At 39.5% G+C, this 24,169-nt stretch overlaps 1 protein-coding gene across 6 annotated transcripts in view; it reads left to right on the top strand.

Annotated features, from left to right (window-relative positions):
* Positions 1 to 24,169, top strand: part of CDC42SE2 (CDC42 small effector 2) — an 83,437-nt gene that overhangs the window by 26,956 nt on the left and 32,312 nt on the right. For 5 of the 6 annotated variants that reach the window (XM_062609864.1, XM_062609867.1, XM_062609866.1 and 2 more), the window contains one exon: positions 23,204 to 23,517. In XM_062609864.1, coding sequence (XP_062465848.1) covers positions 23,464 to 23,517 — 54 coding nt within the window. In that variant the 5' untranslated portion in view covers positions 23,204 to 23,463. Of the gene's footprint in view, positions 1 to 19,005; positions 19,119 to 23,203; positions 23,518 to 24,169 lie in introns of those variants that run through there. The other variant, XM_062609868.1, reaches the window with a different exon arrangement.

Below are 24,169 nucleotides of genomic sequence, written 5' to 3' on the forward strand. Positions count from 1 at the left end.
TGTTTTTTTCTTTTTTTTTTTTTTGTGGGGGGGAGGTTGGTGCTCTAGTGAATGTGTATCTTTTACACAGAAATTGAAGTTTTGAAGTTCTTCCTACCAGTTGTTGTACCATCCTAGTTACATAGTTGTCCCACAAGAGACTGAGAGGTGTATAAGAACAGGCTAGGTAAAAGAGCAGGTGGAATGAAGTTTTAAAATGCATAGCATTACAGGCAAGCATAGTACATGTACTGTGTTGTTTTTTTGTAATCTGTATTCCTGAATATTTACAAGATATTCACATGGAAGGAAGCCCACAGTTGCAGGCTAGTGCATCACAAATTTTGGATTAGAAGAACAATTAACTTCTATGTTGCATTAGAAGTATTTGAGTCATCATCCTCAAATAATACCAGTTGTATTTTCAGGATCTCTTTATTTAAAAGACTCCTGACCATTCCCTGACACAATTACCCCCTCACCCCTCCTGGGTTATTAATACTGGTAGCTGAACTGCGTTGCTTTTTTCAAAATACGAACTTTAAAGAAATTCCTAGGCAAAAACAAGGCTTGTTCATCTCTGACTTCCTTCGAGCCCATTCAGAAATATTCGCATAGTGTTCAAAGACCGCAGAAGAATTTCCAAGAAGAAGCATGTTAGGGAAGATCTCATCTGTTTCTGAAAAGGTTACTAGGAAATAGACTAGAATGTCTGTGAATATCCTGCATCAACACAGAGTTAAAATTTCATGCTCCTGTCTACGATCCTTCCAGTATACAGATCATAATTGTTAGCTGATGGGACAGGTGGTGGCCTTAGTTTCAGACTGTATCTGGAGATCATCATCCACTGATTCCTTGGGAGTGTGATAAATGCATAACCTTGCCAGGATGCTCTGGTAATCTTATGGGCAGCAAATGCAGCAATTCGCATTGCCTTCTATGGAGACTTGGGTTCCTCAGATCTGGCACAAATCCCAAATAATTCTTTCAACTCTTGTTAAAGAGACAGACATTCAGGTGTAGGACTACTGGTCTGATCACATTAAGTGAAAAACTAGTCTAACCTTTAGTAAAGGCCTAGAAAACTCTTTATTTCCTTTCACCGTCTTTCTGTGTAGTAGTCTGAAACTCTATTTGAGAATGCTTTTGCATTCCATGTACTCTCTGTATGTACTTATTTATGTAAAACTAATGATTACTTTGGGTTCCTTTCAGTGAAATGTTCTATTTCCACTGTAAACAACTGCACACAGTTCTCAAAAAACTCATACAACAGAGTTAAGTACTGATACTCAGGATTCTCATGGAGGGTTAACTTCTTTCTCTGTTATTTTTCTGCTGTTCAAGAATGATTTTTATTTTTTTTTTCCTGACAAAGAGGAGTCCAAAGTGAAAACCAGTTATTTTTGCTTGCTTTATTTTCTCTGACACTTGAAATGCTAATCAGTACTTAAAAAGAAATTGCTGACTTTTACAGGCAAGATGGTACCAAAACCAGTCCAAGTAACAATTATGGAATCACAGAATCATAGAGTGGTTTGGGTTGGAAAGGACCTTAAGATCATCTAGTTACAACCTCATACTAGACCATGTCACCCAAGGTCTATCCAACCTGCCCTTGAGCACTGCAAGGGATGGAGCATTTATCAGTTCTTCAGGGAACCTTTTCCAATGCCTCACCACCCTCCCAGTAAAGGACTTCTTATATCTAACCTGAAATTCCCCTGTTTACACTCAGTACCTCTTTTCATCCTTCCTGAGCACTTGATCTGATACTGTGGTTATTAGAAAACTGTTAGCTCAGTTCTTCACTGGGCAGAGTTTGAATCCTCTCCTCCCATACATAAATTCTAGCAGAAGTGTCACGGCCCATAGTGAGGGGACTATAGAAACCAGTCTCCCTACTTGGAGGAGAGGTCCTGGAGGAGAAATTGCAATTCATCCGTATTCTAAAGGAGAAACTCTCATCTAAACAGTCATGGGCTCCTAATGCTGGGAGATTGATTAGACATGGTGATGACCATGCTGATCCATAATTTTTCACACCAGAACAGTTACAGTACTTAGAGTTGCACTTCAGGCAGGCAAGGATAAAATGGTGTAAGTATCTCTAACCATTTAGGGTAAAACAAAGAGCTGTTTGGTCAATGTATAAATCATTGTACAAGGGCAAAACAACACATGAGCAAAATAACTAATTAGAGTACAGTATTGTTTGCTGCGTATTTTGGTGTCTTGTGCTTTTTGTTTTTAATACAAATTGCTCTACAACTCTTTTTTGTACTGAGTGTACATGCCTTGAACTTTATCAGTTGTTACACAGAGTTCAGAAGCATTTTGTTAAGAAAACTTTCTTTCCACAGAATAGAATCATAGAATGGTTTGTGTTAGAAAGTACCTTAAGATCATCTAGTTCTGGAGAGGAACACCTCGCACTAAACCATATCGTCCAAGGTCTTGTTGTCCAAGGTCTGTCCAACCTGGCCTTAAGCACTGCTAGGGATGGAGCATTTACCACTTCTTTGGGCAACCCATTCCAGTGCCTCTACCACCTCACCACAGTAAAGAACTTCTTCCTTATATCTAACCTGAACTTCCCCTGTTTAAGTCTGAACCTGTTACCCCTTGTCCTACCACTACAGTCCCTAATGAAAAGTCCCTCCCCAGCATCCCTATAGGCCCCCTTCAGATATTGGAAGGCTGCTCTGAGGTCTCCACGCAGCCTTCTCCAGGCTGAACAGCCCCAACTTTCTCAGCCTGTCTTCATATGGGAGGTGCTCAAGTCCCCTGATCATCCTCATGGACCTCCTCTCGACTTGCTCCAACAGCTCCATGTCCTTCTTCTTTTGAGGACACCAGAACTGCACACAGTGCTCCAAGTGATGTCTCACGAGAGCAGAGTGGAGGGGCAGGATCACCTCCTTCGACCTGCTGGTCACACTCCTTTTGATGCAGCCCAGGATACGGTTGGCTTTCTGGGCTGTGAGCACACACTGAAGCCGGCTCATGTTCAGTTTCTCATCAACCAGTGCCCCCAAGTCCTCCTCTGCAGTGGTGCTCTGACTCTCTTCTCTGCCCAACCTGTAGCTGTGCCTGGGATTACCCCAACCCAGGTGTAGGACCTTGCATTTGACTTGGGTGAACTTCATGAGATTGACATTGGCCACCTCTCAAGCGTGCCAGACTCCTTCTGGATGGCATTCCTTCTGTCCAGCGTATCAACCGAACCACACAGCTTGGTGTCATCAGGAAACTTGCTGAAGGTGTGCTGAACCCCACTGTCCCTGTTTCTGACAAAGATGTTGAACAGGATTGGTCCCAACAGCAATCCCTGAGGGACACTGCTCATTACCAGTCCCCAGCTGGGCATTAAGCCATTGACTGCAACTCTCTGTGTGTGGCCATCCACACAATTCCTTATCCACTGGCTTGTCCATCCATCAAATTGATGTCTCTTCAGTTTAGAGACAAGGATGTCATACGGGACAGTGTCAGATGCATTGCACAAGTCCAGGTAGATGATGTCAACTGTTTTGCCTTTATCCATCAGTTCTGTAGCCCCATCATAGAAGGCCGCCAAATTTGTCATGCAGGATTTGCCTTTGGTGAAGACCTGTTGGCTGTCACCAACCAACTCGTTTTTCATGTGCCTTAACATGTTTTCCAGGGGAATTCAGCTCCATGATCCTGCCAGGCAAAGAGGTGGGACTGACTGGTCTGTAGTTCCCTGGGTCTTCTATTTTCCCTTTCTTAAAAAGCAGGTCCTATTTCTCTTTTTCCAGTCATTGGAACTTCACCTGACTGCCATGATTTTTCAAATATGATGGACAGTGGCTTAGCAACTTAATTTGCGAGCTCCTTCAGGACCTGCAGATGGATTTCATCAGGTCCCATGAATTTGTGCACATTCAGGTTCCTAAGATGATCTTGAACCTAATCCTCTCCAGCAGTGGTCCTAATATCTCCATTTTCACAGTTCTTGCATTTGTCTCCCAAGGCTTGAGCGGTGTGGTCAGATCACTTGCCAGTGAAGGCTAAGGCAAAGAAGTCATTGAGAACTTCAGCTTTCTCCAAATCCAAGGTAGCCAGTGCTCCCATTTCCAGCAGGAGAATTAGTAGGTTTTAATTATTAATTAAAAACCAATAGTTTTCATTTTTAGGGCTTTGTTTTGTTTTTTTAATTAATAGTTTTTAATTTTTTCTAATTTATTTAATATTTCTGCTGAAGGTTTTGAATGGAAGCACTGCCCATACACCTTTCGTCTTCACAGTGACACAAGTGTGTAAACATGTTCACAGAATGAATCCAGCTGTTCATGCCAGTAACAATTTAAATTAAGCTTTTGGAAGGTAGTGCTTGACAGTTTACAGTGCTTTAGACCAAAGCATAGGGTGCTCATTTGGTCGTTGTGTCCTTTTCTATTTTTATGTCCTTTATCTGCATGTCCCAGAAAAGGCCAGGACTTTTAAAAACAACTCTTTCTGGAAGATTAGAAGTATTAGAAGACTGTTCTTAGTGATTTAAAAAAAACAAATATCATTTCCTTATTCCTTAAGTTGAACTGCAGTGTGAACTTCCCATCAAGTCAAGAACAGAGATAACTGGACAAAACAAACTAATTTATTAATGAATAAAATTAATCATAAATGAGCAGCTTCTGAAGACACTTGCCTGAAGGGGACAACTTTTGGTGGTGGCAGGCAGCTCAGCCAGGCCACCCGATGCCTTCTGCAGCTCTTCATATGTAAATGCTCACTAGTGAGTGCTGGAGTTGCCTGCCTATTTTCTGGTGGGGGCAGAAAGGGGAATGCTTTATTCTGGCGGTGCTCTGCCTGCTCAGAGGAGGAAATAATGGAACCTTTTGTGCCCCCCTCTAAAGACATGTGCTTCAACTGGAATGGGCTGTGCAGCTGCAGCCCTAGCAACAAGGGCCTGGGGAAAATAATGGGGGCAGCTTTCCAGTGGAGGGTTGGCCACATTTGAAGATGAGCCGGTAGCCTAGTATTTAGAACTAGTGTGTCTGTTAATTCTCCCTAGGGATTTTTTTAAATTTTTTAATTTTAACCCTTAGACTGAAATCTATGTGGTTTTTAATATATAGATAGATCAATGACTTAAGACTTGCCAGTGTCTTTGTTGATTACTTTTAACTGTATCTTGGTTTAGGCTTTAGGAATTTTTCTTATTGAACATAACACTTTTCTCATAACAGGTAGTAAAAATCCTTGGTTATGGGTGGGATTTGGTTTTTGGGTTTTGTTTTTTTGTAATTTTAGAGTCTTAACTTGATAATGTTTTCTCCTGGAGAATTCACGCCTAATTCATTGTTATCAGTTAAACAGCATGAAGGAATTCATTTCAAGCTGATAATTTTTTAGTATAGATGCACAAAATGCTTAAAGATGCAGGGGTTTGAGAAATTAATTTATTGTAAAAATAAAAAATAAATAAAAGTGTATACTTTCATGGGACTATTTGCGAGATTTGCATTGGTGCTTCCAAAGTGGTTATGCTTATTATGACAGATGTTTTCTAGATAAATTAATGTTAAATGTTTTGTATTTAGGATTCAGTAATCCCATCCATTTACATGCGAAGTCCTGTGAATTAATTGGGATAATGCTACTGATGTGAATTCAGTAGAGTTCATTAATTACCTAGCTGTGGATATTGATTCACCAGCCACAGTGCTGGCTGCATGTCTAGGAGAAGAGGGGATGTTTGTTTGAGGGAGAGACTGAATAATGAATACCTTAAACCAGATGATCTGTGACAGAGAGGCCTTTGGGGAAGTGACTGATTATCCTCCATGAAAGGATCGCAGCAATATCTGGCCTTCATGCTGAACCTTGCATGTGAGCCATTGCCCTTCTGTGTGGGGAGAAAAAGGAGAAATCAAATCCACCTAGGACTAAGTGCATCTTGGCAGTAAAGACATGGTGTTACTGCATCATACTTATCTACTTACTGTAATAAAGAACAGTGGCGTCAAAAGTTTAGTTATTTTAGTTCTGTTTTCCAGTATTTTGAGAAAGACAGTAGCCTTTTTTTTTTTTTTTTTTTTTTTTTGCAAGATAGGCACAATGTTTTGTTGCCTTCCATTTTCTTACCTCTTCTATGCAGTCTCTAATGCCTATGCTACCAAGCTGACTGTACATGGAGTGGGAAGGGAAAGGTCTGGTACCTGTAAAATATTTGGAGACAGTTTGAGTCCAAGTTATAGAATTCTGTGTATTTTTGTGAGAGGTAGAAAAAGAGGAAGTGTTTTGGACTGGGATAGGATTTGAGGCTGTACTTAAATGCTAGATTTAATTACTGTACCTCATGCTCTTTTCAGAAGTTTAGGTAGTAATATACTACCTACTCTGTTCTCCATGGTCTGTTGTCTTATTCCACTCTTCTAACAGGTAGAAGAAAACTTTTTATTTTTCTGACTTCCATTAGGAGTTTTGTTTAGGTCAGAGGGTTGGAAAGAAGAGAACAGTATTTTCTCTATGTGTTTTGTTTACCTTACTTGCCCACTTGCAGGCGGGTAACTAACATAATGAGAGAGAAATTGCTTGGAGACGGCATGCCCCTGTTCCATACCACAATTGCTGACAATGTTTTCAAATATGTTTTATTGTAAACAATCTCATTTCTTCCCTTTTCCTTCCTCTCAAACAAATTGTCCAGAGCTAGGTTTTTACACCTGAAAGTGTTCATTCAGTGTGGATAAGCAAATACTGTCCGGTAATGTGACAGTGGAATTTAAGTGCCCACAATGGGAAAAAGAATGTGACTTCATTTCTGTGCTGTCTTGTAGTGATAAGATTTTATTTCACACTGCTGACATCTGCTGTAAGTAGATACTGTTTTGGCCATTACAAAATGCAGTATTTTTTCCTCGCCATATGTGTGCATGGAGAAGGGTAATATAGAACTTTTTAAGGAAGGGGTGAGAAAGCAAGAAGTAGGTAATATCTGGTAGGGCAGGAAGGTCATGCCAGACAACACAGAGCAGGAAGCATGGCCTCCTCTTTCAACAAAACTTCTGGGAATGTGAGTGTAGAAGGACTCTGTATCAAGAAGCACCTAGTTCAGATACCTTTGAAAGGCTGTTTTTCACCTTTGCTGTATGGAAGAGGTGGACTCAACACAAAAGGGCCTCTTGACTTATTCTTTCTATTTTGTTTTCTAATTTTTGGCTCCTGTCCCCACTGGTAAGGATTCAATATGTTTGCTTCACAGTGCAGTACTGCAGGGAGAACAGAGACAAGACAAAGAGGAGAAACATTACAGTATCTGGCAACTTGACACACCTTGAGGGTTATTGCTTTGTTTGAAATACTGGCAGAAAGATGAAAGGTACACTGAACTCTATCTAATCCCAGTTTCAGCCTAAAAAGCAGTGAAATAGTGCAAGTATCTGGAGGAAAGGGTTACGGAGGAAGATGTTTTATGTTTTCTAATGTGTGGTTCACTTTTCTTGAATTCCTGATTTCTCTGTTAATCCAATATCTTTATTCCACTAAGATTTGAGCTGTACCAGGTAGATCATCCTACAGAAGCTAGATGCATAAATAAGACTGATTGAGATTTTATTATTTATTTATTTATTTATTTATTTAAAATACAGAAAAAAAACCACAAAGCCAAGTAGAATCTATGCATGGGAAAAATATCAAGGTAGATTATGAAGTAGCGAAAATTTCTACAAAGCCTTGTTTGATTTTATTTTAAAAGAAAACGTATGTTTTTACTTGGAATGTCATACATAATGAAAATAATGGTAAAAGGCAAGTGATGCATGATGTCACATCACACATCCACATTCCAGATGCTTGCTTGTACTGCTCCCTGTGTTCTGCCATCTGTAGAATGAGGAGGTTGAGGAATTGTTTGAGAAAGGGAGGAAGAAAGTTGAGGGGGAGGGATGATAAAGTGTTTGTATAACTCTGAATTATACATAAATGAAGAGGCACACTTTTAAGACATAGCTAGCTTAATCATCAGGATAGTTTTCTAAGGGTACCAATGGATTCCCCATAACTTGTTTTCTTCAAGTGAGATTCGAATGCATTAACAAAACATCATGAAATAGACTAGAAATTCAAGATCTTGGTTTTCATTCAACAAAGACATTAATGTCTCTTTGTGTAGAATGTTGGACAGCAACATTGTAGGAGCCTCATCAGACTGGAAGAACATCTAGTCCATTTATCACGGTTTCTATTTGTATCTAGAAATTCTAAAGCAGGCCACCTTCAGTTTAGCTGGCATTTGTCTATGCAACAAAATTTCAAAGTTCAGGGTATTTTTAGCTCTTAATTTTCAGGGGTTTACTTTTTTTTTTTTTAATTTGTTAAATACAAAGTAATAGAAGCACTTTGGCAGCCACAAATCAACCTATTACTTAACTATATATTTATTGCCTTCCTTCTCTTGCTTTCCTCCCCCCATAGCTTTAACCATTAAGCTATATACTCATTTAACTTGAGTTAAATTGATTAAAACTGTGTTAGAGTAAGAATGGGGACCTGGAGACTGGGTGTCAGGGTACAGGATTGCTGATTTGCAAACTGCTTTAAAATTGCAATTACCCAGTTATACCAATAATGTCATTTGTGCTTTGGGGCAGATTTTTTTTTTTTTCCTAATTAAAGTTCTGTTTCATGCATCCAGCTATCATCTGACAGTGTGACCATGCAAATAAGAATGCTGTGTTTAATAAGTAGGCTAGAATGGTTAATACCATGTTTATTCTTTGTAAGTTGACTTCAATTTTTCATTCCTTGGTGAAGACACTCTACTGCTGTCTTAATTGCTCTAAGCAATGAAAAATATTGGCTTGATAGGTAGGGGACTTCTTAGCTGATAGCAACTAAATGAGAAATTCATGTCTATGTCCAGCAAAGGCACCTCTCTTTCCCCTTAGGGCAATAGAACCTGCCTGTGAAATTGACACAAAAGTGTCATATGGAAGTGTCTGAGTTGGCTGTGTGTTCTGAACTTCTCTTGAGATTATGATTACTAGTTATTGACAAATAAATGTGTTTTATAATAGCACTGTACACATAAATGCATTTTATGCCTGAAGATCCTAGAATAAGAAAGCAAAAAATATCCAGGTCCTTTGAGTCCAGGTATTTTGTTGTTATTGTTACTGTAACGGAGGCGGTTACTGTGTTTTTGACATCATCCGGCTTTGATTCCTTCATGCGAGATGGCAATACACTGCATTGCAGGCTATTACCTTAAAAACAAAATTAGAGTTAGTTCTTGATGCCGAAGTACCACCTGTGCACAAATCAGTTCCCTTTTCCACACAGGTGCCTATGCAGGGTGTGAGGTACAGAGCACGTGAGAGGACAGGAGGAGGTGTTCAGAATGGGGTTGTGCTGTGAGGTTAGGTGAGTCTGGGTTATGTCTGTATGTGGAAGCTATTCTAGCTAGTCCAGACTACTTTGCCGTAGTCTGCTCTGGAGTCCTCTGTGGCATGGGTACCACAACTCTACTTGTGAAAGCTGTCTTCCATGCAGGCATGTTTGGCACCTCCTGAGGTGCCCACATGAGAAATGGGTTAAATGCAGCACAATGATTATGCATGAAACTACGTCTCAGGCAAATAAGCATGAACCTCTTCCTTCTATAGACATAGTATATGTAACAAATGGCAAATCTACTTTTATATCCAGCGTGTTCTTGGTTACTTTTGTCTTTTTTTCTTTCAAAAACAGATGTTCTCATTTCTTTTTTGATGAGGTAGTTTGTGCTAGCATGGTGGTATAATTTACAGATAAAAGACTTTCAAAGACAGAAATTGTAGTGTAAGAATGTAATTGTAACTGAAAGCTACTAGGAAGCTAGGAGGAAGTAAGCAGCAAATGCTGTCTGGCTTTGAGCTAAAGAGTGAAGTACTCTTATCAGGAGGAGGGGATTATTGTTGTGTGGTTGTTTTACAGATGTTTTGCAGGATTTTTTTATTTGGTGTATTTTGGTTTTTGTGGGGGGGGTGTTTTCTGGGAAGATCATGTGATGTTGTGTAGCTACTTGATAATCCAAAATAGAGCTTTCCAGGCAGTCTTGGTAAACAAGCCTGATAGGAAGAGCTGGACAGCTTGTTAGTTTTTATTTAATGAAACCAGATTAAAGATTCCAGATAGTACAAGCACTGTGGTTGACTGTGTTCACAACATCTGTTTCTGAACACCTGGTAGCATGATACTGTTTTTCGAAATGCATTAAGTTGAGAAGCAGATAGCTTTGCTCTGAGTTGAGTTCTAGTGTACAAAATACGTTTTCTACCAACAAGAAGGTTAACGAACTAGTGACTGTGAAGGTAAAATTAAGAAAAAAAAGTCATGCTGTTTAAATCTTTAAATCAGAGCAGATTTACAGCTCTGTGCTTTTTGCTCTAGAATGGCTTGTTTTCCATGCTGCAGCATTCTTGTGTTTAAAGCAAAACCATTTGCAGTGTAGCTGAGGGTCTCAGTCACTGGTGGGGTTGAGGTTGGATCTGGACAGTTACACTCCTTTCATGTGATTCTTAATGTCTTTGGGTGTTTTCTGCCTAACCCAGCTGCTTCTTTTATTAGGAAAAAATACTGTTGTGATAAATTTTCAACCGGCTTGTGTTGAATAGCTGGCATGACGCTGCTTTGTAAATGTCATGTAGTAGTGAATCTGATTTTTATTGTGGGACATGAGCCTTAGTCTAGAATGTATTGGAGAAAGAACAGGAAGTTTGTTTCTAATGCATGATGTGCTTGAAAGCAAGTAAAAAGCAGAGTTTTTAAGGAAGAAAATTAACATCAGATGCATGAGTATGTCAGAGCCAACTGGCTGAAGCACTTTTGCAATCAGAATAATAAATGTGGTGCAGGTGAATCAGGTTTTTTACTGGTGAGAAAAAGAAAACCTTGCTAGTCTATCTGTTACCTCCTCCAGCTTTTTAAAAAATTGACAGTTACCTGCACTGACAGGGCTTGCAGATGTGTGTAACAGCAGTGAGGCCTTACCTAGGGGCAGGGAAACTGAACAGAGATCTCTGACCAAGTGCTTGCTTACTGAGGAGGGCTGGTCTGCCTACAGCGGGCTGGATGCCCAGTGGCTGCTCCCACCCACCCTCCTGTGCCCTCAGCCAAGAAGCTGCTCCAGGTCTGAGGAATGTTTGTATTTATCACAGTTCGTTCCACAGGAGGGTTTTTCATGTTTTAAGAAACTCAAATTAGATTGAAATTTTTTCTTAAAAACCCCAACACCATCAAACAGCAAACAAACAAAAACCCCACCAAAACTCAGAATTTACAAGGGCAGTTGTTTGTTGTGAAACATTTTTAACTAACATTCTATTAGTAGACTCTTAGGTAAGATTGGATAGTTTGTAACATAGGATACTCCCTGAAATTTATTAATGAAAGTTCTTTAAATTGTTGTCAGACTGAATTTGCATCCAGAAAATCATATCCTATCTGTGATACGCCTGGTTTATAAGAGGACATATTGAAGTAAAATTTGTAACTACATGCTCTGTGGATATTTTCTGTCTATTGTCTATTTTATGAGAATACAATTTTGAATAGCTGTAGTTAATACAATTAGAAGTTCATTGTGGAGTTCAAATACTGTAATCCAGTGGTTATTTGGTGTCAAGAGTACACTTTTCACATTGCCTATTTTATTTCTTTATAGCAAGCCATTGACTAAGAATTGAGGTACATAAAGTTTCTTTCATATTTCTTAGGCAAGCATTGCAAGTTGCCTCTGGTTTTGTCAGCAGCTTTCAGTTTGGGGAGCTGAAATGAACCTGTGTAGCATTTATAAATATGAAACTCGTTGGAAAAATAAATCTTAGCTTTGACAAACCTTTATTCTAGGTTTTCCTGCTCACTGGATGCCTAACAATTTAGGTAAGCCATATGCCTGTGTACATAGGCATTTTGTAAGAAAGCCAAACCATTTGAGATTTATAGTATTATACACTGGCAGTAGAACTTCAGGTGGCTTCACCACCGCTAAGATATGAACTGCAGGGCATTTTCCAAATGAGCATTTTTAGCAGTAATGGCCTTGAGGTTTTTGTGGGTACACAGGGAACACAATTCAGTGTTTCTTGGCAAGATAGGCATGCCATTTCTGAGGAGACAGTTTAGCTTCCTGTGCATTCAGATTTCAGAACAGCAGAAACTATTCTACTTAGAGTACTTTGTTAAAATGTTTCTGGAACGTTTTGAAACTTGTTTTTTGTAGAGCACTTTGTTTCTTAACTAGGTCAATAATTCTTGTATCTCCACTAAAACTGCAGTTCAGCATTGGAGATTTGTCGTGTGCACCATGTTTTATTATTTAAAGTTGACTATCTGCTTGGCTATTTTTCTTACATATGTTATGATATAGTGTCTTTTGGGTTTAAAATTTCACATCTCTCTACCTTTTTGAAGTTTCCTAAACTTCATTAACTTTAGTTAAACTTTGATAGAGTTATTCCTGTTGTCTAGTGTGTAAAAAGACTTGTTGCAGGTGAATTATTAAGAGAAGCCATTGTTATGGGGTTAGCTTAAAAAGGGTTTTATTAATGATTAAATTATGATTGTCAAATGATAGTGACTGAATGAGAACTAAATGGTAAGCAATAAAGCAACAATAGAATGGTAATTAAGCAGTTATTTAATCCAGTTTTCGTGGTTTAAACCCAGTCAGGTAACTTGTTCACTCACTCCCAGTGAGTGGTGCCGAGCTGACAACAATCGAGGTCCGTGTGTCCCCCCCCCACCGGGGCTCTCTGCTTCCCCGCTCCCGGAGGAACGGGAAGGAGGATCAAAAGGGTGCAACTCCTACGGGTTAAGACAAGAACAGTCCAGCAACCAATGTACACAAATCACCACCGCTACTATCAACTACAACACTGATAAGGGAAAATAACAAGGGAAGAGAATACGATACCACCGGCCAAGAAAAAGAGTTCCACCCGGAAGCCCGTGTCCTTCCGGGTAACTCACAGTTACCCCCCACCCCGGGCATGACATGCTGTGGTATGGAATACCTCCCTGGCTAGCCCGGGTCAGGCGCCCCATCTCTGCTTCCTCACAGCTTCCCCTGCTCCCTGGCAGAGCATGAGCCTCACAAAGTCCTTGGTCAGGGTAAACATCACTTAGCAACAACCGAAAACATCGGCTTCACCAACACTGTTCTCAGGCTGGAAGTCAAAACACAGCACTGCACCAGCTAACACAAAGGAAAAACATGACTGCTACTGCTGAACCCAGGACAGGTGAGAAGGAAGATCCTGGTAATTACAGGCCTGTCAGTCTGGCTTCAGGGCCTGGTAAAGTTACGGAGGTTATTCTGGAAGTTACTTGAAAACACCTGAGAGACAACACAGTCATTGGTTAGAGCCAGCACAAATTCATGAGTGGAAAGTCCTGCTTAACCATCCTAATTCCCTTTTATCACAAGGGCACCTATTTAGTTGACCAAGGGAAGCCAGTGGATTTTAGCAAAGTTTTTAATACTGTGTCTCATAGTATCCTTCTGATCAGAACATAGAGCATATGGCTAGGCAAGTTCATAATACATTGGATGAGCAATTGGCTGATGGGTGGGCTCAAAGCGTTATAGTACCTAGGGGTCACATCAGGCTGGTGGCCAGTCACCAGTGGGGTTCCCTAGGGGTCGGTTTTAGGGCCAGTACTCTTCAATATTTTTTATAAATTGTCTGAGTGTGAAAGTCAAATGTACATTAAGGAAGTTTGCAGGTGATACTACATCAGGAGGAGCTGTTTATTCCCTCCAGGGTAGAAAGGCCTTGCTGAGAGATCTGGTAGACTAGAGAGTTAGATAATCATGAACTGTATACAGTTTAGCAAGAGCAAGTGCCAGATTCTCCACCTGGGGCAGGGCATATATATGGTTATAAACATATACATACTGGGGGATGAGAGGCTGGAGAGCAGCCCTGCAGAAAGAGATCTGGGGGGTTGGGTTGATGGCAAGTTGAATATGAGCCAACAGTGTGTGCCCTGGCAGCCAAAAGGACTAACCATGTCCTGGGGTGCAGCAAGCAGAGCATTGCTAGCCAATTGAGGTAGGTGAGTGTCTCACTGCACAGTGCTCTAGTGCAGCCACCTCAAGCACTGTGTGCAGTTGTGGGCACCTCAATGTAAGAAGGACTTCAGACTATTAGAGAATGTTTCCAGAGGAGGGCGACCAAAATGGTGAAAGATCTCATGGGCAAGATTTGGGAGGAGCAGATGATATCACTTGGTTTTTTCAGTTTGGAGAAGGCTGAGGGGTGACCTTGTTGCAGACTACAACTTCCTCAAGGGGGGCAGCAGAGGGGAGCTGCTGATCTCCTCTCAACTGATGACCAGCAATAGGACATGAGGCATGTCCCTAAAGCTGCATTAGGGACAGTTCAGATTAGACAGTAAGGAAAAATTCTTCACCAGGAGTGTGGTCGGTCACTGGAACCAACTCCAGGGAAGTGGTCACAGCATAATGCCTGGCAAAGTACAAGGAGCATCTGGACAACACTCTTAATCAGATAGTTTAGTTTTAGGTAGTCCTGTGAGGAGCAGGGAGTTGGACTTGATGATTTTTATGGCTCTCTTCCAAGCCTGTGATTCTCTAGAATACTCTAGATACTCTATGGTTCTATAATACTTCTAGGTCTAGTGTAAAACATCATTTACCTTGTTACTGGTATCAGATGCTGGTTAAGGAGTCTCTCAACCTTAAGTCATGTCCCTACTCAAGGGGGAGATCACTCTTGTCTGGACTGTTGCTGCACAGAAGAGATCAATGGGCAGGGGGACAAGGGGAGGGGCAGGGAGTAGGGCTACAGATACTTACATTTTAAAGTGATTGCTTATGGTTAAACCCTGCTGTGGTGTATCTGCAAGTATGCAGCTGTAGCAGTTTGTTTTGTCTGGTCCCAGCTTGGGCTAGTACTGTTAGTAAGACATGGCCTAGATTCCTTAGTCCCTGTGAAGATTGGGCCTATCACAGTTCTCAGCGTTTGTGCTACAGGGCTGACTGCAGTCAGACCTCCTTGTTGGTGATGCCTGAAACAAAGCACTCTTCACTTAGAGTGGGTGCATCCATCACAGGCTTGCCAAACAATAGACTTGATCTGCACTTCAAAAAAAAAAAAAGAAAGAAATACCTATCACAAAATGAAAATGGGTGAGGATTTTCCAGATTTTGTTTGCAGTTACATTTTTTGGTAGTCTTGCCTTTGATTGTGGGGATAAATATTTTATCACCATTTTGCAAAAGACAAAGAGCTCTCTGTGGTAAATATTTCTTCTGCAGACTAAGTACTCAAATTCAGCTTTATATTAAGCATCATTTGCAGTGATTCTTAATTTGTGGGAGGAAGAATTAAAAAACAATAATTCTTCTCAGTTAATATATAGTATTTGAATCAGACTGCAGTCTGAATTTGGTCCTAAAATAAGGTATATTATAGGATTTTTTTTCTGTGAAACAGCCCTCTATTGGTACTGGTATTATTGCTACTAATGAGCTGTGTCTATTTGTGAATATGTAATGGCTTAGTGTGAGCAACCGTAGAGGAAAAAAAAAATCTCCTGAAGAGTTTTCTTCCATCCCTAAATCTCATTCAGTTTGAAAAAAATGAGTGTTTGTTTCAGGAAAATAAAAGGTGCTGTTGACCTGCAAAATGTCATTTCGTACTGGCTGCAGCCCTAACACATGAACTCTTTCTTTAGCATCTGACCCTAGAAACTTTATTCGGTTTGTAGTTGTTCTCCTTAATACAAACTAGTTGTCTGAGGTTTGTAGAAGTGAAAGTTTGTTAGCTTTCTGGTTATTGTTGTACTTGCTGTATGTAGCATGATAACCTTCGCCATATGAATGCAATGCTTTGTGACTGTTGCAGTTACTGTATTGCAGGTTGTGCATGTGTGCAGGTGCATGCACACATGGTCATGGTGTTCAGTAGGTTTCTTGTGTGTAGAAATGGATGGGAGGGGCTATCTGTGCTGTGGAAGTTCAGCGTATCTCTGTGTATACTCCTTATTTAGCAGCTGTATTCCAGTTCATTGTTTTCTTTGCAATTGCTTAAGGATTATACAATTAGGATACACTCCTGCATTGTGGCATGTTTAAATTATGTTTAATGTTTAAATTAAATTAAATTTAAATAAACCCAACTTCTTTGTTGCTACTTTTTCCCTTAAGTGACTTAAGAAGTCTGGAGGCAGAGGAAGAGAACCATCTCTTGCTGTATGCTGCTAGGCAAAAACGAAACCTGACCCTCCTGTGCAGGTGTCGCTTTGTGCAGTGTGTCACACAGTAGTGTGCTGGCAGGTCTCTGGCTATCAATGGGAGAAGAGGAAAATGACAGGCAGTTTAACACTTCCTCTTCTTCACACACACACACCACCACCACCACCCACCCCCCCCCCCCCCCCCCCCGTGCTTTCTTTTGAAGGCAAGTATCTTTAAATAATCCATCTTTCTGGCTGCTGTTACCTGCTGGAATTAACAAGGAGACTGCCTGAGAAAAGTCTTCTTTTGTGTTACCTTCAATAGAGCTTGCCACTTAAAGAGGATAATGGTATACACCAGTTGGAACTTTGACTCACAAGATTTATTTATCCTTTTAATGTGAATGAGCAGGCAATATGAAATCAGATTTCCTCAATTGTAGGAGTGGATTCTGAAGGGCTTCTCAGGTGTTCTTAACTCACTGTTTTTTTAGGTAGGGCAAAATAAATTATGCCTAGACTGTGGTTTATGTAGGACAAAACATGTTTAGTTTGTCTTTAGTTTGTCTTCTTGCTATGTAGTAAATAAAATTGGATGATTAGTTTTCTGCTAGTCTTTCTACATTTTCATAGTGCAGAACTATAAGATGTTCTGTGCTGTGATTTTCAGAGAAGTAGGTTCCTGTCTGCATGTATGTGTGGGAAATAATCTGAGCTGTGTATCAGCTGTTTCAGAAGGCTGCATTCAACCCGTGCATATTGAAAGCAGATATTCATTGAAGACACAGGAAGCTTTGAAATGTCAGTGCTAGGGGAAAGGTTACCTGCACTGCTCAGTCACTGACACGGTATTGTGTTTTAAACTTGGTTTGGTCCTGAAAAACTATGCTTTTCTGTTTCAGACTGGGCACAGGGAATTTTAATGTGACCAGTGTAATACTTTTTTTCATGTGTTAGTTTTGTGCACAAAGAAGTAAGGACTTTTCAAGGGCATGGCCACTTAACTGAAAAAACAACTGGGCCAGAGGGGACAGGTCACTTGTAATTGATAAAACAAATGTTTGAGCATCACACTATCAAGATGTTTTAAAAATGTTCAAAGGCTCTCTGCTTTAAGCTCCCAGCTGGCACTTCCAAACTATGTGTTCACTGTCACACTGCATGAGTTGTTCTTTCCTGGACCAAAAGGGCTTCTTTCCCTCCTTCAAGTGCTTTACAGCTCCCTCTCACAATGTCAGTGACCCTGATACAAAACGTCTACTATTTTTCCTTATGGACTTGCTGTGGTTCTCTTCCTGTATCTTTTGCCCTCTTCCCACATATTTTCTCAGATGGGTACATTTGTTGTGGGGAAACTTGTGGTTTGAAACTTTTAATTCAGAGGTAAAGTACACTCATAATATGTAGTTGTTCATGGCTGTTACTTTGTGTTGAGATTGAATCAGAGTACAACCTATTCCGAAGTTGCTTAAGGAAATAGGCTAATGAAAACCATTTCAGCATAAATAGGGGCAAAAAACCACCAACCCTTGACTCCAAATGGCTAATAATCCCAAAGTAAAACACTATAATAAAATCTTATATTTTTAGTTGTAATGTTCAAAACTGTATCATAAAGACATGAACAGAGTAACTTCTTTCAGAGTCAGGATCTATGTGTTCCAGGTTTGAAAATGCACAAGAAAGTCTAACTGAAATTTTGAAGAAGCTTCTTCGATGCCTTGAAACTAAATCCTGAAGAACTTGGGGGTGGGGAGGAATAGATATGGGAATGGGGAAGGTTATGAGAAAGTGAAAAAGAGCTCAGCCTATGTAGATGCTGAATGCTGTCCTTTGTCTGGCAAGAGTTACTTGCAGCTCAGGTTTCTCAGGATCTGAAAGCAAAAAATATAATTGGTGCATTAAAAGCAGTGTCAAAGTCCCCACAAGTGCCTGATCTGCTAGGTGGAAAGGGAGGCAAGAGTGCTTCTGCAAGTGCACTGCTGTGGTGAGATAAAGTTTCTGATTTAGAATTCATGCATGAAGGCAATTTCCCTGTAGGTCATGTTAGTTTAAAATCTCTGGTTTTTTGTACAGATTTTTTCTTTCAAAAAAAGAGACTGGCAAGTGACTAAACACTTGTCACTTCCTTTGAGAACCACCAGTTGCTACAGCTCCAAGTGTATGGAAGCAGGCACCAGCATAACCTCTTTGTTGGTTTGGTCACACCTTAATCATCTGCCTTCCCCCTCATTTCTTGCTGCCACTTGACTGTATATGCTAAGCAGCAAGATGAAATAGTATTGCTACACTAGGGATTTAAACTGAAAAATACTGAAGAAGTCTGAAAAATGCACTCTAAAATTATAATTTTCTACTTAGCAGCTTGAAACAAGTGATAACTGTTCAGAGCCTTTAAGGGAAAAAAAGTGTCCTGTATGGAATGATACTTCCATATCAAGAATTTTTTTTTTTTTTCATGAAAATTGAGAATAAAAACTGGTAGTAGTCCTGGTTACAACTTTGTGCATGCATGAGCATGTCATAGTGCATCATGTCATGACATGCCATAGCATGGCATGCCTAGTTATGACCTTGTGCATGCTTTGCATTTTGATTTTTTTTTTTTTTTTCTCTCCCTTTCTCCTTAAATAGTAGTCTGAGCTTTGGAGCAAATCTAGTTAAACACCTGCAGTTATTTTCTTTCTCTTCCTGTGGTTTTATTTGCTTCAAGTAATTGTCAAAGAGCGTTGTTACTGCACTTCCTGTTTGAAGCCACTGTGAACAGTATGCAAAGGATATAGATGGCTCACCCATAAAAGGAGCTTTATATATGATTTTTTTTAAAACAGCGTCAGCTCTTAAGCGATATAATTAATAAGCAGGTTTATTCTAAGTGACCCTCCACAGCATGAAGCATATTCCTTTTTGGATCAACTAAGGTAAATAAATGTTCTCTATCCTACTTTTTGCCAGTAAATATGAAGAGCTTGGAGGGGAAATTGATTTCTTTTTTTGCCCTTCCTCCTGTCCTGTTCTGTTTATTTCCTACAGAAATGTTAATACTGCTTTAATAAGGAAAACTGCTGATACTGGAAGAGAATGTGCTCCACCCCTGCTATCCATTATTGCAATGTTTGCACTTAACTGCCTTAATGACTGGTATTTAACAATAAGCTGTAGTTGTGGGTTTCATATTAAATCAGCTACTGTAGAATAAGCTTTGAGTTCTGAATCTTGGGTTTCATTTCAAATTTTAAACAATGTATCTTTTTTAATATCTTAATTCCTTCATACTACTTAAAAATTTTATAAATGTTATGAAATTGAAGTTGTACATAAAGTCTTAAAATGTGACAGCCTGTGTGTTCTTGCATTATGAATTGCACACCCTAAATTAAGTCTCATTCAGAGTTCAGAAAGTTTAAATGGGCGAAAGTAAATAGGTGCTTCACCATTCCTTGATGACTAACTTTCTTGTTCAAACAGAATAAGCACCTTGTCTTTTCAGCATGAGTGGTATGGTTTTCTGCTCTGAGCACCATAAACTGTAAAGAGCGAAAACAAAGAGTGATAGAGCTATTGTCTTGAACTCTCTTCTTCAGCCTCTTCTCATCTTCATCTGGAAAGTCTACACAGACAAATGCAGCAATACATGCAAACGGTGCCATATTAAAAACCTTGGTCCTACAAAGTAGAGAACTAGCTGTGAAGTATATGTTTTGGGATCTCATTAATTGCAGCTGAGTTTGGAGTGCAGTTCCAGGTTTCTCAGGAATACTTTCTCAAGAGAATCTTAGTGGGCTGTTACTACATAATTACCTGACTGGTAGCTGTAGGTCAGTATGGTGCTTTCTTTTTTCTTTCTTTATAACCAATAATTTGAAAAAGAACAGCAGAATTTCCCTGTTTCAACTTGCTCTTTAAACAAATAATTAGCAGCATAAGAAAAGGCCTAGTGTGTTGCTATTGACCTTGCAGTGCTGATATGCCTTTTGACTTCAGTTTAATTGCTTTTACTTTCAATTTTGGTGCGGCAGATTTGTACCTGATCTTTTATATTAACTTGGCCTTGAAAATCGTTTGTTTAATAGAGTGGGGGTGTATAAAATTGCAGTGCTTCAACAAATAGTGCTAAGTTTTATTTGCTTTTTAAGGGGTGCAGTTACTGTCAGTTTTCTCCAGACTTACAGATAGGTTCTTCCACCATCTGTTTTTCTAATTAAAAGGCAACAGATTGAAAAACTGCTCGGTACTGCTTGTACAACCATGGAGATAAAGTCAAATGTGGGGTTATATAGGCTATAAAAGATAAAATACATTTTTAAGAATGACCGTGTTATCAGACTATTATCATGATCTCTAGCTTCACTTTGTCATTCAGCAGCTTCTGATGTGAAGAGAGAAGTCAGTTGCAAAGACAACTCTGTCCTGGAGGACACAAGTCCTATAGGCTGAGAGTATCTCGGTGGAGAAGGTCTTCTCCACCCTTGAGTATTTTGTAACCAGGAAAATTCTTCCAGGCTCACAAGAGCGTGGTCAGGTCCTTCAGGTTTTTTTCCCAGGGCTTCAGCTCAACAGTGCTTAATGCTGCAGTGAGCTGGAGGAGAGAATGCTAACTATAGCTGAACAGATGAGGAGATGGATCAGCAGAGGAGATTCCATGCCATTTCTGTGTAAGTCTTCTGTACACAGGTGTAACAGCAGGATGGAAGTTAACCCTTTGTGAGAACAAGAATTTGTTATGTTAAATCTCAAGTTTATCAAAAAGAGACTGTGGAGAAGCAATGATACAAGTGTCAGACTTTCAGGAGTTGCAAATCCAAGTATTGGGCCGCTCATGCAGCAAGAGAAGTCCACTGTGATGTGTCAGTTTACAGCTGTGGCAGGTTACAATGCATTAGATTTCAAGACGCTCTAACTTCGCATACTTGCTTTCTCAGTTTTTCTGAGCAGCTGGCATTAGGGAAGCACTGCTGTGTTTCAGAACAATGTGGACCCTAACTTCTCAGAAGTAAAGTCACCTAATTTTAAGGAGAGATAAGACATGCAATTACTGGTCTAAAACTGTCAATTGTTAAGTGTTTAACAGAAGTTAACCACATTTTGGTTCCAGTTTTGCTACATGTTGAATAAGCTTCAGAGAAGAATTGTGTAGCATGCAAATTCTGAGACTGCAGAGAACAGTATTTTCTTATCAAACCTTTTTACATTAGTGCAGTTCTTGTTATTTAAAATTCATCAACTTTACGGTAACCAGGAGAATTCAGAAAATAATGTGAAGCTACCTAATTATGAAGTGAAAACTTCCTTAGAGACTTTTATATTCATTCTTGGATTTCACACTGTTCATTGGTAACTGTTGCAGCTTCTTGATGTGTGTAGTATTTAGATGATCATCTTTGAGGCAGAAAAAAATCTTTTTAAATAGTGAAAATAGTTATATTAGCACTGTACTAAGACCCTCTTTTGAAGTATTTGATAAAAGTTGTGTAGAAGGATTTTTTTTTCTTTTTTTTTGGGGGGGGGGGGGGAGTGAGGGCTGGTTTTGGTTTTTTTCTTACCCTCAAGGTGTTCTGTTTAATAGAATTGCTTTGCTTTTTATGGTGTTAGTGGTAGGAAAAGCTAGCAAAGCATTTTTCCTGCTTCCTATTCTGGTCTTTGGGGAAGAAATAGCAGGCATGTAAACTTAAACATTACCAGTAACTTTTTCACAGCTAGGAGAGGGCAGGTACTTTTGCTGGGGTTTTGCTACTTAGATGATGTTACTGCATATACATTGATTGCTTGAAGTGCCTCTGTTAGTCTCTTAAAAGGTAAGGAGTGGGAAAACTTCCTAGAGGCTTTGAACTTACTATGGGAAAGGTGCTACTGTATTTGTATGTACGTGTGCATTGTAGCCAACAGTCCTGGAATGTACCTGGCTAGTAGTGGTTGCACAGAACAGTAACTTGGCATGTGTATAGTACATGAGAAGCCTACTTGTGGATGTGCTTGGCATGTACAGAACTGTTAAAGGCAGTAGCTAAGTGGAGCTGCTCCATCACAGATGTGTATGTATATACATGTATATGTATCTGTAGTTTATGTATCCCATGGAGTCTGCAAACCACTTCATTCTGTGAGGAATTTTATACAAAGAATGATGCATAATTAAGCACATATTTCTATGAATAAAAATGCAGTTTTATATAGGCTTATTAAGGAGTAAAAAATTTCTGAATACTCATTATCTCACTTTCTCTGCAAGTAAAGTTTGAGAGATGCCAAGATAAATGACGAGGGTGAAATCTCACAGGAATTTTTATTGCACTCTTGCTGAAAGAAACTGGGTTGAAGATTAACCAATAAACATTATTTTAGCAAAGGAATGGTTGGAATCTGGAGCCTCAGTTGCTCCGCATAAGGAATTCTAGAGGTTTAAGGAAATGGTTTCAAACTCTACAAGTAGTCTCCTGTTTTGAAGCCAACTTAACATGAAGCAGGAATGTAAAGTGAATGGAATGAAATTACCTTCAGTTGACCAAGTCCAGCTATTTTGCAAATTTTCTAAATGCAGAAATTCATTTATTTCATCAGTGTTTAGAAAAGCATGCCTTTGACAGCTGTGTGACAGGATTAAGTTACTGTTTAAACCTCACTCTGTGAATGGACTGGGTAACTTTTCCATTGAGAAATATAAAGTGTCAGTAGGCAAAATTCCCTAAGAAGTTTAAAGGGGTGTGTGGGCAATTGCCACTTTCTAAAATGACACTTGAATGTTAGATCAAACGGAGATTACCAGCAAGAGATTAGACACCAGTTCTTGATATCACTTCATCTAACCAAAGCTGGAATGTAAGGCTCATACAGATTTATGGTATATGCCATTTTTGGTATTCACGGTAGAAATAAGCAGGTGACCTGTTTGCTAGTGTCTCTTCAGTCTGTGGCTCAAGAAACTTCTAAGAAATCACTGGGATGAGTGGCTTGGAGCATGAAATTCTATATGTTCTTAGTTTTTGATGCAGTGTACTTCTGCTTTCAGGTTCACATAACGCTAAGGACCAAAGAAGCATGTGTAACATTTCTGTGGTGCTGGGACCAACCTTCTGAAAGACTCTAAAATAATTTTTTGCCTTGAAGTCGTTTGTCCTGGGGCTGACTTGTCTTTGGGGAAGAGCTCAACAGAGACAAGATTTTCACATTGGAACCATTATAAGTAAACCTATTTAAAAGACTCGCTACCTGAAGACAGATTTACAAAGTCCTGCTTTTCATCTGTGCTCCTGCTGCAGACTGTAAACAATGAGTGAGTTTTGGTTGTGCTTCAACTGCTGTATTGCAGAACAGCCTCAGCCTGTAAGTATGAATATTGCCACTGCTTTTTTTTAATTCACTACATTGTTCACACTTCCTGTTTTTCTTGCAGTTTTTTAATTTACTGCTGTTTGGCCAAGCTCAATAAGACTTAAATAATTAGCTAGCATCCTGGCTCTGTGGGCACAAAAGTTGTCTGTTCCAGACGGTTGTCACATAGATATTTTCCTGTCCTTGCAATCAAATCTATCTGAAGTGTTTGGAAAAAGCCTTTATTTGTTTGAATTGAAAAGGAGGGTAAAGGAAGGGAATTAGTCCAAACTATCAATGTAAAATAAGCAATTTTTGAGTGGATATATGCATGTGTCCTGGCTTCTGCATGATTTAAGGCCTGCCTTCAGATGTGGCTGGACAATGATGAAGGAAGGGAAGAATTCTGTTTGAAAGTCCTGAATGAAATCCAGTTCTTCCCCAGTTTAATTTAATTAATGATTTCAGCCTTAATTGTTTTATTAATTTTTATATGAAACCTTAGGAAAGTGAGGATGCACTCATACTGTAAATACTTTTTCTTTTTTTTAATAGAATTTGGAATGATTGTTGTGTGAAAATGTACATAGCAAACAGTTGGAAAGAAGAACATATCAAAGGAGACTTCAGACAGAAAGTACAGTTTCGTGTATTTGAAGTACCT

This window comes from Pezoporus occidentalis, unplaced genomic scaffold (assembly GCF_034315485.1).
Source record: "Pezoporus occidentalis ecotype Australia unplaced genomic scaffold, CSIRO_AGI_Poc_V1 ctg141, whole genome shotgun sequence".
In the NCBI taxonomy this organism is placed as follows: Eukaryota; Metazoa; Chordata; class Aves; order Psittaciformes; family Psittacidae; genus Pezoporus; species Pezoporus occidentalis.